Source organism: Heptranchias perlo, chromosome 43, assembly GCF_035084215.1.
Source record: "Heptranchias perlo isolate sHepPer1 chromosome 43, sHepPer1.hap1, whole genome shotgun sequence".
Classification (NCBI taxonomy): Eukaryota; Metazoa; Chordata; class Chondrichthyes; order Hexanchiformes; family Hexanchidae; genus Heptranchias; species Heptranchias perlo.
Genome location: NC_090367.1, coordinates 9956007 through 9974326, shown reverse-complemented (window position 1 = coordinate 9974326; position 18320 = coordinate 9956007). Strand labels below are relative to the sequence as shown.

The following is an 18320-nucleotide window of genomic DNA, read 5'->3' as shown; positions in this document are numbered from 1 at the left end:
ACACCAGATGTTGGTATCACTAATGCCAGTGGCACTCCAGATGTTGGTGGCACTACTGCCAGTGGGGGTGCCTAGACACACAGCTGGCCTCTATGGCCTTTCTCAAACCATCAGGGAGGTGTGTTGGCTGGAAATTAAAGTCGCAGTGTGCAATGTATTATTGCTAAAACTAATGGAATTGGCTCCACAATATGACAAAGTGGACTCTGCAGCCCGGATACTGGTTCTGTAATATAAACATGGCTGGCACGTTTTGGGATGTTCGACCCTTATTTTCCTTCCGAGGTAAAGAATTGGGAACGAGGTTGCCGTCACTGAGACGGAGGAGGGTTTGATGTGGTGATGAGCCAACGACCTTTATGGTCGCTCCCAGCTACCAGGGACATTATCTCATCTCAGGTGGTCCAACAAAAGAACCCCACCTCATACGGTGGGGCGAATTCTGACCCTGTGAGCCCAGCACGAGGTGCCTGCTGAGTATGTCCCCTTGGGGAGGAGGCGGTCGGTCTGTTTGACAGGCCGACTGGTGAATCCCTGAATGGGGAAGGAGATGAAGGCACAGTCTCCCCACATAATGGGAACGCAGAGAGAAAAGGTGAGAAGGGGACCCTTGGACATTCAGCCAGGTTTCAAACAAAAACTGGATCTGGAAGCCAAGGTGTCGGACGTAAACCTTTTGAAGCTAGAACTTGTCCAGCTGGAAAGATAATGCCAAAAACATGTAAGTCGTCCCACGAAAAAATACAGGGCTTGTGACTTCTCATTTTCCCCCCATTTTTCAAGGAGAGAAGTGTGACCGACTGAAGGAAGTGTGATTTGATTTAACTGTTCCTCTGTACCCCTGCGTGCTGCCTGTAAAATGAAGCAGATTAATGATTCACATCAGGCCTCGATTCAGTGAAGTCTTTTTCATTCTGCCGATTGAAGGACCATGTGTGAAAGTCTCAATATCCGATTCAGATCACAAGGGGTGTGACTGTCAAGCTACCGCATAATTAAACGTTGGGTAATGTGGGCACACTCCTCAACACAAGACAGATCACTTACAGGAGTAACCAGCACCGCTTACCCAAGAGTTAAGGCAGGCTTGAAGGTTGTAACCCTGACTTTGGACCCCTCAAATAATGAAGCAGTCCCTGCCTGCATGCAGCAAGACCTGGACAACATCCAGGCTTGGGCTGATAAGTGGCAAGTAACATTCGCCAGGCAATGACCATCTCCAACAAGAGAGAGTCTAACCACCTCCCCTTGACATTCAACGGCATTACCATAGCCGAATCCCCCACCATCAACATCCTGGGGGTCACCATTGACCAAAAGCTTAACTGGACCAGCCATATAAATACTGTGGCTACAAGAGCAGGTCAGAGGCTGGATATTCTGCAGCGAGTGACTCACCTCCTGACTCCCCAAAGCCTTTCCACCATCTATAAGGCACAAGTCAGGAGTGTGATGGAATACTCTCCACTTGCCTGGATGAGTGCAGCTCCAACAACACTCAAGAAGCTCGACACCATCCAGGACAAAGCGGCCTGCTTGGTTGGCACCCCATCCACCACCCTAAGCATTCACTCCCTTCACCACCAGCACAGTGGCTGCAGTGTGTACCATCCACAGGATGCACTGCAGCAACTCGCCAAGGCTTCTTCGACAGCACCTCCCAAACCCGCGACCTCTACCACCTAGAAGGACACGAGCAGCAGGCACGTGGGAACAATACCACCTGCACGTTCCCCTCCAAGTCACACACCATCCCGACTTGGAAATACATTGTCGTTCCTTGATTGTCACTGGGTCAAAATCCTGGAACTCCCTTCCTAACAGCACTGTGGGAGAACCTTCACCACACGGACTGCAGCGGTTCAAGAAGGCGGCTCACCACCACCTTCTCAAGGGGCAATTAGGGATGGGCAATAAATGCCGGCCTTGCCAGCGACGCCCACATCCCATGAACGAATTTTTAAAAATTGGTCAGTGGCGGTCATGCATTGGAAAAATGTTTCCCTGCTTTAAAATGCTCACCCTGGTCGGGTTCCCCTGAATAAACAGGAATAAACGGAGGGAGCAAACAAAATGGGGATGTAATAAAACCAAACCTGATTCTCGGGAGTAGACAGGATGTGTGTGGATTGCCGGTGCTGGTGGTCGAGGCAGGAACAATCCTCACCTTTGTCGGTTGGGAAGGAGCAGGTGGGGATCTCATACAAAAGTTTGAGGCTGAAGATAATTGACTAAAGAACCAAGGCGGGGAGATGGGGAGAATTGTTTTTACGCAGCGAGTTGTGATGATCTGGAACGCGCTGCCTGAAAGGGCGGTGGAAGCAGATTCAATAATAACTTTCAAAGGGTGAATTGGATAAATACTTGGAAGGGGAAAAATTTGCAGGGCTACGGGGAAGGAGCAGGGGGAGTGGGGACTAATCGGAGAGCTCTTTCAAAGAGCCAGCACGGGCACGATGGGCCGAATGGCCTCCATGGTTCTACGAGGCGGTTCCTTTGTTAACTGGAGTGTGCGGTCCCAGTGTTATCTTGTCCCAATGTGGTTGATTCTTAATTGCCCTCTGAAATGGCCTAGCAAGCCACTCAGTTGTGAAATCTCGCTACGAAAAGTCAAGAAGGCGGCTCACCACCACCTTCTCAAGGGCAATTAGGGACGGGCAATAAATGCCGGCCTTGCCAGCGACGCCCACATCCCGTGAACGAATTTTAAAAAAAAATTTTAAATTTGCTTTTTTTTCCCCCGAGAAATTGCGGGGGGCAATTTTAGTCTCGCCCGCCAGTCGGGATACGGACACCGGTTTACAGCCTGGCCCATTTAATCTCCACTGACATTAACGGACAGTATTATCGGGCCAGGTGGTCCTCCCTTGGGATTCCCGACCGGCACAGGGGGTCAGAGGAGCATTGCTGCCAACGCAAGTCATAGAGGAGATTGGCTTATGCAACTGCATTCAACTATGGTTGGTAGAGGTGGTGTGGGTTAGGGGAATAAAGGCCCAGTATTACACAGCGGAGCTGTCACCATGTGGTGTTGGAGCGGCGTGTCTAAATCCTGTTCCTTGTGGTGTTCCGGCCCAGGTTTTCCGCAGCGGAGAAGGAATGGGGATCCGCTTGGACACCGCCTCAGCTTTCCAGGGGGCCGTGATCTCGCCCCACTACGACTCGCTGCTGGTGAAGGTGATAGCCCACGGCAAAGATCACCCCACCGCCGCCTCAAAGTTGAACCGAGCCCTCGCCGAGTTCCGAATACGAGGGGTCAAGGTAAGGTCGTCCAGTTGGCTCTTCCTGCGGTGATTGGAGTCGAGGCAGAGTGAGCAGTGGGTTTGGCTGGTGCTGAGGTGGGGAAGCACGCTGTAGACAAAGGCTTATGTTTTCAGTGGATTATCGATTGGAGTCTCTCTGCTTGTGGCAGTGGAGCTGACAATTACTGATGGGCTTATCTACTGTCTGGTTCCTAATGGCCGATTCTTCGAATTGAAACTGGCTTTTAATGCTGTTTACTCGAGAGGGTTTGATGCGCTCGAAACTGAACTGCACGCTGCATTTATGTTGATGGAAAATAACCGACTGTTAGTTCTATCAAAAGTTTCGTTGCTTGTAAGGTGAAAGTTTGCAGAGTCATGAGACGGTGCTCAATCAGTGTATATAGAGAGAGGGAGAACGATGCAGGAGCTCCAGTACGGGAGAGCTGCTTGCGTCGAACCAGTTGGTCAGAATTGGTTGGGCAGCTGTTGGAGGGAATGTGTACATTGGCTGCGATTAACGGGTCGAACCGTCCTTCTTTAACCCCCTGGCTGCTGGCAAAATCAAACTTCCCAGTAGCCTTCCGTCCTCCCTCTCCCCCCGATGCAAAAAGTGGTTTTCCAATGTTCTCTCAAGGTCCAACTGGGCAGTGTCATCTTCAGCCTCGTGCCTTACCGCCGCGGAAGCACATGGTCTAATTTAGCCTTGCAAGCGAGTTAGGTTAACAATTCTGTATTTTATCCTTTGTTGTTGATATCGAACCAGTTGGTCAGAATTGGCTGGCCAGCTGTTGGAGGGAATGTGTACGTTGGCCGCGATCGGCCCAGTTGGTCAGCGGGCAAGGTGGCGGTGTGGGAGAGGTCAGAGGTCAGTGAGAGGACGTCACAAGATGGACAAACTTTGAAGAGGAAGGCCAGAGTTATAAGGGGGCGTAGAGAGACCCGACCGTAAGGAATTTGAGGTTATACAGGTAAGTGTCACAGAAACATGACTCGTGCCACTTGTGTGGGGCGGTCTCTCTGTCCTAAGAATACAGTGAATGAAGTTCTTGGTCAGTTCAGCGTTAGTCTTGCAGGGAATTGAGCTGGTTGTGAACGACGATATCGTCACTGAGAGTAGTGTCACGTGAGGGTCTGATTATGAGTTTTATTTAATGTTCCATCATGAACATGGCAGAACCTGTTGGGGTACAGTTCCGTGGGCACTGCCAGGCCTTTGGCACCTTGACCAAGCATCCACTCTCCATGTGCATGCTTGGATATGTCGTATTTTACCACTTTGCAGGATTTCAGTCCAGTGTCTTCAGGTTTTAGGTTCAAACCCAGAAGGGAAGATTATTCACAAACAGAAGTATTGGTAAAATCAACAAAGCTTAGTACTTCTACTAATTATTCAATAAACAGTTAACAATAATACAACCTTCAATGGAGAGTCTGTATGACGCCCAAAATGAAGGGTTAATCACGCCCTTGTCTATGAGGGTACCACTCCTGACGTCGACTTCCTTGGACGATGGACTCCTTCCCCGCCGACTGCAGCCTTTTCTCTTTTTTTTATTCGTTCATGGGATGTGGGCGTCGCTGTCAAGGCCGGCATTTATTGCCCATCCCTAATTGCCCCTTGAGAAGGTGGTGGTGAGCCGCCTTCTTGAACCGCTGCAGTCCGTGTGGTGAAGGTTCTCCCCCATTGGCGTTAGGGAGGGAGTTCCAGGATTTTGACCCAGCGACGATGAAGGAACGGCCGAGATATTTCCTTTTGCAGTTCAAACAGTCCTTCTTTATTCCCTGGCTGCTGGCAAAAACCAAACTTCCTCTCTCTCCTTGATGCAAAGGTGGTTTTCCAATGTTCTCTCAAGGTCTAGCTGGGCAGTATCATCTTCAGCCTCGTGCCTTACCACCGCGAAAGCACATGGTCTAATTTAGCCTTCCAAGCGAGTTAGGTTAACAATTCTGTATTTTATCCTTTGTTGTTGGTACTTTGAACCAAGTTCTGCCCTGTGAGCAATCCAGAGTTTCCTCTTAGTTTCCTTAAAAACTGACACTGAAGAGGTCCATATGCCTTCAAATAGTGCTGGACTGTGGGGTCTCAGCACAGGAGTGGCTGAGGTGATTCTGTCTCTGTCTCCAACCCCACTGTGGAGAAACACATGGCCTCTGCTCTTTCCCACACTCATTGGCACACGGCAGACCCACGTCCCATCTTTTCAATGCACAGTGTGGTGGAGCTGCACCAAGCTTCTCTCTGCTGCTGTATCACCGCAGCGTAGAACGATACCCCACTTACATAGAATCACATCGAGTTTACAGCACAGAAACAGGCCATTCGGCCCAACGGCTCCATGCCGGTGTTTATGCTCCACACGAGCCTCCTCCCACCCCTCTTCATCTCACCCTATCAGCATATCCTTCTATTCCTTTCTCCCTCATGTGTTTATCGAGCTTCCCCTTAAATGTATCTATTCTATTCACCTCAACTACTCCTTGTGGGAGCGAGTTCCACATTCTCACCACTCTCTGGGTAAAGAAGTTTCTCCTGAATTCCCTATTGGATTTATGAGTGACCATCTTATATTTGTGGCCCCTAGTTTTGGTGTCCCTTGTAAACATTTTATCTACGTCTACCCTATCGAACCCTTTCATAATCTTAAAGACCTCTATCAGGTCACCCCTCAGCCTTCTCTTTTCTAGAGAAAAGAGCCCCAGCCTGTACAGTCTTTAACGAGAATGTGCTGAACAAACAGGGCAGGTCAGAGGCTGGGTATTCTGCGGCGAGTGACTCACCTCCTGACTCCCCAAAGCCTTTCCACCATCTACAAGGCACAAGTCAGGAGTGTGATGGAATACTCTCCACTTGCCTGGATGAGTGCAGCTCCAACAACACTCAAGAAGCTCGACACCATCCAGGACAAAGCAGCCCGCTTGATTGGCACCCCATCCACCACCCTAAACATTCACTCCCTTCATCACCGGCGCACAGTGGCTGCAGTGTGTACCATCCACAGGATGCACTGCAGCAACTCGCCAAGGCTTCTTCAACAGCACCTCCCAAACCCGCGACCTCTACCACCTAGAAGGACAAGGGCAGCAGGCACATGGGAACAACACCACCTGCACGTTCCCCTCCAAGTCACACACCATCCCGACTTGAAAATATATAGGAAACATAGGAACATAGGAACAGGAGTAGGCCATTCAGCCCCTCGTGCCTGCTCCGCCATTTGATAAGATCATGGCTGATTTGTGATCTAACTCCATATACCTGCCTTTGGCCCATATCCCTTAATACCTTTGGTTGCCAAAAAGCTATCTATCTCAGATTTAAATATAGCAATTGAGCTAGTATCAATTGCCGTTTGTGGAAGAGAGTTCCAAACTTCTACAACCCTTTGTGTGTAGAAATGTTTTCTGATCTCACTCCTGAAAGGTCTGGCTCTAATTTTTAGACTGTGCCCCCTACTCCTAGAATCCCCAACCAGCGGAAATAGTTTCTCTCTATCCACCCTATCTGTTCCCCTTAATATCTTATAAACTTCGATCAGATCACCCCTTAACCTTCGAAACTCTCGAGAATACAACCCCAATTTGTGTAATCTCTCCTCGTAACTTAACCCTTGAAGTCCAGGTATCATTCTAGTAAACCTACGCTGCACTTCCTCCAAGGCCAATATGTCCTTCCGAAGGTGCGGTGCCCAGAACTGCTCACAGTACTCCAGGTGTGGTCTAACCAGGGTTTTGTATAGCTGCAGCATAACTTCTGCCCCCTTGTACTCCAGTCCTCTAGATATAAAGGCCAGCATTCCACTACCCTTCTTGATTATTTTCTGCACCTGTTCATGACACTTCAATGATCCATGTACCTGAACCCCGAAGTCCCTTTGGACATCCACCGTTCCTTCATCGTCACTGGGTCAAAATCCTGGAACTCCCTTCCTAACAGCACTGTGGGAGAACCTTCACCACACGGACTGCAGCGGCTCAAGAAGGCGGCTCACCACCACCTTCTCAAGGGGCAATTAGGGATGGGCAATAAATGCCGGCCTCGCCAGCGACGCCCACATCCCATGAACGAATAAAAAAAAAAGCTTGAGAAAGTTACAAACCGCGCGCAACTGTTCCTTCGGTTAAATTACAGCGAACCTCAACGTGGAACTGGAGAAGACGGGGCAGAGTTCCCGCCACACCAGCGCCATCCGCCCGAACCAGCGCCCGAGGTGGCGGGAAAATCAAGCGGAAGTTCCGCCAGGCGGTGACTCGAGCTTCCGCCATCTTTAACGCTGGTTCAAAAACCATCGCGCCTGATGTGGCCCCGCCCACAAAACTGGTCCCGCCCCTCCCCCGGATCGAAATAACAAGGGTGGCGAGTTTTCGAATAATGCCGTTCGGGAAGGCTCTTCAAACTAAGCTAGTTTTCTTCGCCACACAGGCACCAGTAGGCACGTTGTAAAAAATATTTAATTTACCGCCGAGTGTACGCCAATGAAAGTAGTAAATTGTTCAGTATAGTTTTTTAAGTCGTTTTCTAGTGATTTAAAATCAGGTTACTCACAGGTGGAGGATTAGGCACTGTGATTAAAAACATGCTTATTTTTTGTGATTTTCGGCTGTATTACTAAAACTACGCTGGGTTACCACTCTTAAATACATCAATGCAAAGAAAGAACAGATAAAGGATTACGTTGTATTACACTGCCGGATTACGCTGGCTCTTGGAAGATTTCACGTTGGTGATTGTGCAAATGCATTTTAGCCGAAATTTGAACTGCGACCAAAGCAGTGCAATTTGTGCCCGATTTGCCGACTGCGGCCAAAGAGGACACTCGACCTCGGTATCTGGAACCTGGGTGTTCAGACTCCCTTTTGTCTGCTCAGAATCTTTACAAATGTACTGACCTGCACATTGCAGCAGACTCAGCCTGTCCGGCGATGCACAGTCCATGCAAGGATGATTTATCTTTGTTCCCTGTCCTTCACTGACTGTGACAACGATGCCTTGCATTCGAAGGCGATATACCCTTTGTGTAACAGTGAGCGCGGAGGGTTTATTTAGAGAGGCAGTGCTGTAATTTTCTGCAGCCTTCCCCACGAGTATGACTTCAATCTTTTTGGTTCTAGTACGAAGGACCTTGGCAGCTGATTTCCATGTGGGACATCCCCGTCTGCTACCAATCACCCTGAGAAACGGCCCTTAACTCCGACTCTCTGTTTCCTCCCTTCCAACCAGCTACCCTCCCCGTACCCCTTCATCGTCTCCAATCATCTTCGGTGTGGTACCTTGTCCGAAAACACGTCAGGTTCCATGTGTACACTGACGACACCCAGCTCGACCTCACCACCACCTCTCTCGAACCCTCCGCTGTCTCTGATTTGTCACGCTGCTTGTCTCACATCCTTTTTTAGTCATTCATGGGCGCCGCTGGCAAAGCCAGCATTTATTGCCCATCCCTAATTGCCCCTTGAGAAGGTGGTGGTGAGCCGCCTTCTTGAACCGCTGCAGTCCGTGTGGTGACGGTTCTCCCACAGTGCTGTTTGGAAGGGAGTTTCAGGATTTTGACCCAGCGACAATGAAGGAACGGCGATATATTTCCAAGTCGGGATGGTGTGTGACTTGGAGGGGAACGTGCAGGTGGTGTTGTTCCCATGTACCTGCTGCTCTTGTCCTTCCAGGTGGTAGAGGTCGCGGGTTTGGGAGGTGCTGTCGAAGAAGCCTTGGCGAGTTGCTGCAGTGCATCCTGTGAATGGTACACACTGCAGCCACTGTGCGCCGGTGGTGAAGGGAGCGAATGTTTAGGGTGGTGGATGGGGTGCCAATCAAGCGGGCTGCTTTGTCCTGGATGGTGTCGAGCTTCTTGAGTGTTGTTGGAGCTGCACTCATCCAGGCAACTGGAGAGTATTCCATCACACTCCTGACTTGTGCCTTGTGGATGGTGGAAAGGCTTTGGGGAGTCAGGAGATGAGTCACTCGCCGCAGAATACCCAGCCTCTGACCTGCTCTTGTAGCCACAATATTTATATGGCTGGTCCAGTTAAGTTTCTGGTCAATGGTGAACCCCGGGATGTTGATGGTGGGGGATTCGGTGATGGTAATGCCATTGAATGTCAAGGGGAGGTGGTTAGACTCTCTCTTGTTGGAGATGGTCATTGCCTGGCACTTATCTGGCGCGAATGTTACTTGCCACTTATGAGCCCAAGCCTGGATGTTGTCCAGGTCTTGCTGCATGCGGGCTCGGACTGCTTCATTATCTGAGGTGTTGCGAATGGAACTGAACACTGTGCAATCATCAGCGAGCATCCTCACTTCTGATCTTATGATGGAGGGAAGGTCATTGATGAAGATAGTTGGGCCTAGGACACTGTCCTGAGGAACACCTGCATTAATGTCCTGGGGCTGAGGTGATTGGCCTCCAACAGCCACCACCATCTTCCTTTGTGCTAGGTATGACTCCAGCCACTGGAGAGTTTTCCCCCCGATTCCCATTCACTTCAATTTTACTCGGGCTCCTTGGTGCCACACTCGGTCAAATGCTGCTTTGATGTCAAGGGCAGTCACTCTCACCTCACCTCTGGAATTCAGCTCTTTTGTCCATGTTTGGACCAAGGCTGTAATGAGGTCTGGAGCCGAGTGGTCCTGGCGGAACCCAAACTGAGCATCGGTGAGCAGGTTATTGGTGAGTAAGTGCCGCTTGATAGCACTGTCGACGACACCTTCCATCACTTTGCTAGAGAGGTTACTGATGGGGCGGTAATTGGCCGGATTGGATTTGTCCTGCTTTTTGTGGACAGGACATACCTGGGCAATTTTCCACATTGTCGGGGAGATGCCAGTGTTGTAGCTGTACTGGAACAGCTTGGCTAGAGGCGCAGCTAGTTCTGGAGCCGGGACATTGTCGGGGCCCATAGCCTTTGCTGTATCCAGTGCACTCAGCCATTTCTTGATATCACGTGGAGTGAATCGAATTGGCTGAAGACTGGCTTCTGTGGCGGTGGGGATATCGGGAGGAGGCCGAGATGGATCACCCACTCACCACTTCTGGCTGAAGATGGTTGCAAACACTTCTGCCTTGACTTTTGCACTCATGTGCTGGACTCATTGAGGATGGGGATGTTTGCAGAGCCTCCTCCTCCCGTTAGTTGTTTAATTGTCCACCACCATTCACCACTGGATGTGGCAGGACTGCAGAGCTTTGATCTGATCCGTTGGTTGTGGAATCGCTTAGCTCTGTCTATAGCATGTTGCTTCCACTGTTTACCATGCATGTAGTCCTGAGTTGTAGCTTCACCAGGTTGGCACCTCATTTTTCGGTGTGCCTGGTGCTGCTCCTGGCATGCTCTTCTACACTCCTCATTGAACCAGGGTTGATCCCCTGGCTTGTTGGTAATGGTGGAGTGAGGAATATGCCGGGCCATGAGGTTACAGATTGTGCTGGAATACAATTCTGCTGCTGCTGATGGCCCACAGCGCCTCATGGATGCCCAGTTTTGAGCTGCGAGATCTGTTCTGAATCTATCCCATTTAGCACGGTGGTAGTGCCACACAACACGTTGGATGGTGTCCTCAGTGTGAAGACGGGACTTCATCTCCACAAGGACTGTGTGGTGGTCATCCAGTACTGGATGAGCAAAAATTTCCTCCAACTAAATATTGGGAAGACTGAAGCCGTTGTCTTCGGTCCCCTCCACAATCTCCGTTCCCTTGCAACCGACTCCATCCCTCTCCCCGGCCACTGTCTGAGGCTGAACCAGACCGTTCGCAACCTTGGCGTCCGATTTGACCCCGAGATGAGCTTCTGACCCCATATCCTCTCCGTCACCAAGACCCCCTACTTTCACCTCCGTAACGTCGCCCGTCTCCACCTGTGCCTCAGCTCATCTGCTGCTGAAACCCTCATCCATGCCTTTGTTACGTCCGGACTCGACTATTCCAATCCTCTCCTGGCCGGCCTCCCACCTTCCACCCTCCGTAAACTTCACCTCATCTGTTGTCCGTATCCTAACTCGCACCAAGGCCCGTTTACCCATCACCCGCTGTGCTCGCTGACCTACTTTGGCTCCCGGTCCGGGAATGCCTCCATTTTAAAATTCTCATCCTCATTTTCAATTCCCTCCATAGCCTCGCCCCCTCCCTGTCTCTGTAACCTCCTCCAGCCCTACAACCCTCCGAGATCTCTGCGCTCCTCCAATTCTTGCCTGTTGCGCATCCCCGATTTTAATCGCTCCACCATTGGCGGACGTGCCTTCAGCTGCCCGGGCCCGAAGCTCTGGAATTCCCTCCCTAAACCTCTCCGTCTCTCTCACCTCCTTTAAGATGCTCCTTAAACCCTACCTCTTTGACCAAGCTTTTTGCTCACCTGTCCTAATATCTCCTTAGGTGGCTCGGTATCAAATTTTGTTTGATAATCGCTCCTGTGAAGCGCCTTGGGACGTTGAAGGCACTATATAAATGCAAGTTGTTATAGTCCATGTAAACCACATCCGCCGCATTCCCCCCACCCCACCCTCCTCAAAGAACTCGACCGTTCGGCCCATCATGTATATGCCACCTGTTCGTAAAGCAGTCAATTCTTATTCTTCTACATACATGAGGTGTTTTGAATATGAAACATCTGAAAGATATGAATGGGACCATTAGTTAGATTTTTAAAGATGTGTTGTCGGGCTGTGGGCTTCCCTGGAAAGGTCACAATGTTTGCCCAGCCCCAAGACCTTCTCTGTTAATCACTGCAGCCCACAATGGCGTTAAGTGGGTAATTTCTTATTGAGTTTTGTAGCAACTGTTTGGAACTGATTGGCTTGTAAGGCTGCAGAGGACAATAATAGAGAGAACCAGAGAGTGTCGGGCTGGAGTTATGTGCAGGGCAGACCAGGCGTGTTCTCTGGCGAACCAGTTGGACATTTATTACAGACTGGCAGCCCACAAATTACCAGATTGACTCCGCTCAACTTCCCAATGGGCCCTGGTGGGATTTGAACACTGCTTTTAACTCATCCGAAACCTGCTTAGAAACGACATCGATAATGAAGGAAGGAGTCAGTGTAAAAATCTATTAACACGCACAAGGTTCATTGCTGCTGAGGGAAGGCACTGAAGGGGGGAGAGCGGGGAGAGGCAGTCGATGGTGCTGTTGGTAACCAACAGCTGAAGTAGGACAGGACAGTGCGTGGCTCAGAGAACTTACATTGACGAGAGAAAAACACAGTGGCCTAGAAATTCAGGAGCGTCCAGTTTTTGGGCGGCCCCCCCCACTTCTCCCCGCACACAAACGGAGGAGCCCTGGATAATAGGCCTCGGACCCCTCATTACCCAGCGTTGCGAGAGAGCCCCTCCAAGAAGAAGGTCCACAGTGGCCCTCAGGCAAGTGAAGGATCACAGGCCCCGGAGGGCGGGAGGGAGGGGTTCTCTTGTTTGTCCTTACCCAAGATGGCGGGCGGCGCACTTTCGGTCGGAAGCGCGCGCGGGCGCCACTTTGGAGGCCGCGCCGCGCCTGATCGACGGGCCGATTTCTCGGTCGCTGTCTCTGCCCATTTCAGTGTCAGAGCATCAGTCATTCTGACCAGCGGAGGTAATTATTCTCGTGACCCACCCCCTCTCCGCTTGCACCGTACACCATCCTTGCAAGCATGTGAGATCTCTCCGCCCCAACTCCCCCCACCGTCCCTGATCCATTGCAAGAAGACACACGAGGGGACGTGGGTTGCTGCTGGAAGCTAAGCTCAGCGCCCTTGTGTACGGGACGTTGTGTCACTAGTGACTGGCTAACGTGGCTTTAAGAGTGATGAGCCTTTTTGTTGCTAAGCATTTGATTGATGGCAAATTCATCAGAACAATAATAACAATGCAGCACACCAATCCCAGTGAGGTACCTTGCACACGGACAAAAGACAAGCTTTTTTCGTTTGCGTTGAGATATAATCGCTGTTGTCTTCTCCAGAATATGGATTTCAGTTGCGAAAAAGAAACGATTATTGAAATTTTTATTGATCGATCGGAGTAAAACTGTCCGCGGGCGACTTGAACCCGCGAGTAATCACCTGGAAGCAAAATTTGTGGTAAACACCCCACTCGAGCCTCAGTGATTATTTACCGACTCTCGAGTTGGGCGTTTGCCACAAACAGCATGAAATGAAAGAGAAATCAGAAAACAATAACACGTGTGAATTATTAATTCTTTGCAACAGATGGACCAGAATGATTTTCATCGCAAAGTCCACAGTGCTCCAAGGATATATATTTTTTCATCTCAGTGATTTAAGCTGCCAGGTTATATTTTGTGACAAACCACGGAGGTACCTCTCGTCTTGACACAGTGGTGTTCCGACCAATTTGCATCGTCCCACTATAATATTGCAGCTGAACTTGCGTTTATATAGCGCCTTTCAAGTCCTCTGGGCGCCCCAAAGCGCTTTAAAGAGTAGTCACTGTTGTAATGTAGGAAACGCGGCAGCCAATTTATGCACAGCAAGATCTCACAAACAGCAACGTGATAAACGGCCAGTTATCTTGTTTTGCTTGTGTTGGCTGACTGATAAATATAATCAGGAGAACGCCCCTTGCTCTTCTTTGAACAGTGACCATGGGATCTTTTACTCGCTGAGCATCTCATCCGAAAGACGGCACCTCCGACAGTGCAGCACTCCCTCAGTACTGGCACTGGGAGTGTCGGCCTGGATTGTGGGCTCAAGTCCTGCAGTGAGGTTTGAGGCCATGGCCCGCTGACTGAGAGGGGAGAGTGCTACCGCCGAGCCAAACTGACACTGGAGAATATTTTGGCGGGCATGCTGTATCACGGATACGACAACAACTTGCATTTATATAGCGCCTTTAACATAGTAAAGCGTCCCAAAGCACCTCGCGGGAGTGTAATCAGACAAAATTTGACACTGTGACACATAAGGAGAGATTAGAACTGGGCAAAGAGGTGGGTTTTAAGGAGCGTCTCAAAGGAGGTAGAGAGGTTTAGGGAGGGAATTCCAGAGCTTAGGGCCCAAGCAGCTGAAGGCACGGCCGCCAATGGTGGAGCGATGAGAGCTGGAGCAGGTTACAGAAATAGGAGAGGGGCGAGGGCCATGGAGGGATTTGAAAACGAGGATGAGAATTTTAAAATCGAGGCGTTCCCGGACCGGGAGCCGATGTGGGTCAGCGAGCTCAGGGGGTGATGGGTGAACGGGACTTGGTGTGAGTTAGGATACGGGGGGGCAGCAGAGTTTTGGATGAGCTGGAGTTTACGGAGGGTGGGAGATGGGAGGCCGGCCAGGAGAGCATTGGAATAGTGGAGTCTGGAGGGAACAAAAGCATGGGTGAGGGTTTCAGCAGCAGATGGGTTGAGGCACACACAGTAAAATTCCTGGAAAAGGTCAAGGCTTCAATCACATTATTATAAACTGTCTGACTTTATTTCTCAGAATTTGACCCTCTGAAGCCCTCGATGACATTCTATCTTTGTAATCAAACCAAGGGCATTTTTCATTCCGTATATCACCACTCCTTGGGATATCCATGACTTTCTGCACAATCAATCCTTATCCCCGAAGAAACAATTACAAATTAAATTATAGATTTGTGTAAAATGCAGTGGAAAGTAAAGGAACAAGAAAAATTTTAAACCTTGATAAAGTCGTGGACTAAAATATACAAATGTAACCTTATCCGATAAGATGCCTGAAAGATTTTGTCTCCACACATTAACACTGACCCTTGACATGGTCATTAAATGATGCATCAGGGCTTGTTACAGAAAATGATGTGCTTTTATAACAGAGGTAACCCTGTATAAGCAATTGCAGGTTTAATGCTGTGTGGTATGCGCCATTCCAACCTGACTGTCTTGATGTTGAGGGTAATGGGCTGGAGAAAGCACATTTCAGTCCAGGACCATTTGGTTGCGAGGATTATCCCCAGAGGTACTTTATGTTTAATGGTCTGCTCAGACAGGTTTTTAGTGTGTCCCAGACCACACGTGTGCAACTGGAACCTGCTAGAACCAGATTCATTTTCTTCGAGAGTATATGGAAAGAGCACATCATAAAAATGGGAGGAAGGGGTTTGTGAAGAGGAGACATGTGTGTGTGTGTGGTGTGTGTGTGTTTGTTCTGTGTGTGTTTGTGTGTGTGCGTGTGTGTTGTGTTTGTGTGTGTTTGTTCTGTGTGTGTTGTGTGTGCATGTGTGTGTGTTGTGTTTGTGTGTGTGGTGTGTGTGTGTGTTTGTGTGTGTGCGTGTTTGTGTGTGTGTGTGCGTGTTTGTGTGTGTGTGTGTGCGTGTGTTGTGTTTGTGTGTGTTTGTTCTGTGTGTGTTGTGTGTGCGTGTGTGTGTGTTGTGTTTGTGCGTGTTTGTTCTGTGTGTGTTTGTGTGTGTGCGTGTTTGTGTGTGTGTGTTGTGTGTGTGTGTGTGTTGTGTGTGTGCGAGTGTGTGTGCGTGTGTGCGTGTGCGTGTATGTGTGTGCGTGTGTGTATGTGTGTGTGTGTGTATGTGTGTGTGTGTGTGTGTGTGTATGTGTGTGTATGTGTGTGTGCGTATTTTGGAAGGGGCAGAGTTGGTGAGAGGACCCTCTCAGTAGTCTATGGATGTCTTGTACACAGAGCAGATTCCCCAGCGTTTCTTCACTTGTGTTCAGTACAGTGGTGCAGAAAGGCTGCTTAATCTGCAGTTCTTCCTCCCTCTCTGTCTTCCCCCCCCATAATACACACCATCCCCCATAATACACACCATCCCCATAATACACACCATCCCCCCATAATACACACCATCCCCCCATAATACACACCATCCCCCCATAATACACACCATCCCCATAATACACACCATCCCCCCCATAATACACACCATCCCCCCCATAATACACACCATCCCCCCCATAATACACACCATCCCCCCATAATACACACCATCCCCATAATACATACCATCCCCCATAATACACACCATCCCCCCATAATACACACCATCCCCCCCATAATACACACCATCCCCCCCATAATACACACCATCCCCCCCATAATACACACCATCCCCCCATAATACACACCATCCCCCCATAATACACACCATCCCCCCCATAATACACACCATCCCCCCCATAATACACACCATCCCCCCATAATACACACCATCCCCCGCATAATACACACCATCCCCCCATAATACACACCATCCCCCCCATAATACACACCAGCCTTTTATCCCGTGAACTGTTACCCGACAATCCCGTGAACTGATTCCCTACAATCCCGTGAACTGATTCCCGACAATCCCGTGAACTGATACCCTCCAATCCCGTGAACTGTTACCCGACAATCCCGTGAACTGATTCCCTACAATCCCGTGAACTGATTCCCTACAATCCCGTGAACTGATACCCTCCAATCCCGTGAACTGATTCCCTACAATCCCATGAACTGATACCCTACAATCCCGTGAACTGAAACGCTTCAATCCCGTGAACTGATACCCTCCAATCCCGTGAACTGATTCCCTACAATCCCGTGAACTGATACCCTCCAATCCCGTGAACTGATTCCCTACAATCCCATGAACTGATACCCTACAATCCCGTGAACTGAAACGCTTCAATCCCGTGAACTGATTCCCTACAATCCCGTGAACTGATACCCTCCAATCCCGTGAACTGATTCCCTACAATCCCATGAACTGATACCCTACAATCGCGTGAACTGAAACGCTTCAATCCCGTGAACTGATACCCTCCAATCCCGTGAACTGATACCCTGCAATCCCGTGAACTGATTAACTACAATCCCATGAACTGATACCCTACAATCCCGTGAACTGAAACGCTTCAATCCCGTGAACTGAAACGCTTCAATCCCGTGAACTGATACCCTACAATCCCGTGAACTGATACCCTACAATCCCGTGAACTGAAACCCTACAATCCCGTGAACTGAAACCCTACAATCCCGTGAACTGATACCCTACAATCCCGTGAACTGATACCCTGCAATCCCGTGAACTGATACCCTGCAATCCCGTGAACTGATACCCTACAATCCCGTGAACTGAAACCCTACAATCCCGTGAACTGATACCCTACAATCCCGTGAACTGATACCCTGCAATCCTATGAACTGATACCCTACAATCCCGTGAACTGATACCCTACAATCCCGTGAACTGAAACGCTTCAATCCCGTGAACTGATACCCTGCAATCCCGTGAACTGATACCCTACAATCCCGTGAACTGATACCCTACAATCCCGTGAACTGATACCCTACAATCCCGTGAACTGAAACCCTACAATCCCGTGAACTGACACCCTGTAATCCCGTGAACTGATACCCTACAATCCCGTGAACTGATACCCTACAATCCCGTGAACTGATACCCTACAATCCCGTGAACTGATACCCTCCAATCCCGTGAACTGATTCCCTACAATCCCGTGAACTGATACCCTCCAATCCCGTGAACTGATTCCCTACAATCCCGTGAACTGATACCCTACAATCCCGTGAACTGATTCCCTACAATCACGTGAACTGATACCCTCCAATCCCGTGAACTGATTCCCTACAATCCCGTGAACTGATACCCTGCAATCCCGTGAACTGATTAACTACAATCCCATGAACTGATACCCTACAATCCCGTGAACTGAAACGCTTCAATCCCGTGAACTGAAACGCTTCAATCCCGTGAACTGATACCCGACAATCCCGTGAACTGATACCCTACAATCCCGTGAACTGAAACCCTACAATCCCGTGAACTGAAACCCTACAATCCCGTGAACTGATACCCTACAATCCCGTGAACTGATACCCTGCAATCCCGTGAACTGATACCCTGCAATCCCGTGAACTGATACCCTACAATCCCGTGAACTGAAACCCTACAATCCCGTGAACTGATACCCTACAATCCCGTGAACTGATACCCTGCAATCCTATGAACTGATACCCTACAATCCCGTGAACTGATACCCTACAATCCCGTGAACTGAAACGCTTCAATCCCGTGAACTGATACCCTGCAATCCCGTGAACTGATACCCTACAATCCCGTGAACTGATACCCTACAATCCCGTGAACTGATACCCTACAATCCCGTGAACTGAAACCCTACA

General features: G+C 49.6%; 1 protein-coding gene across 3 annotated transcripts in view; it reads left to right on the top strand.

Moving 5' to 3' along the window:
* Positions 1–18320, top strand: part of LOC137306496 (pyruvate carboxylase, mitochondrial-like) — a 1155436-nt gene that overhangs the window by 459033 nt on the left and 678083 nt on the right. For all 3 annotated transcript variants that reach the window (XM_067975757.1, XM_067975758.1, XM_067975759.1), the window contains one exon: positions 3079–3261. In XM_067975757.1, coding sequence (XP_067831858.1) covers positions 3079–3261 — 183 coding nt within the window. The remainder of the gene's footprint in view (positions 1–3078; positions 3262–18320) is intronic.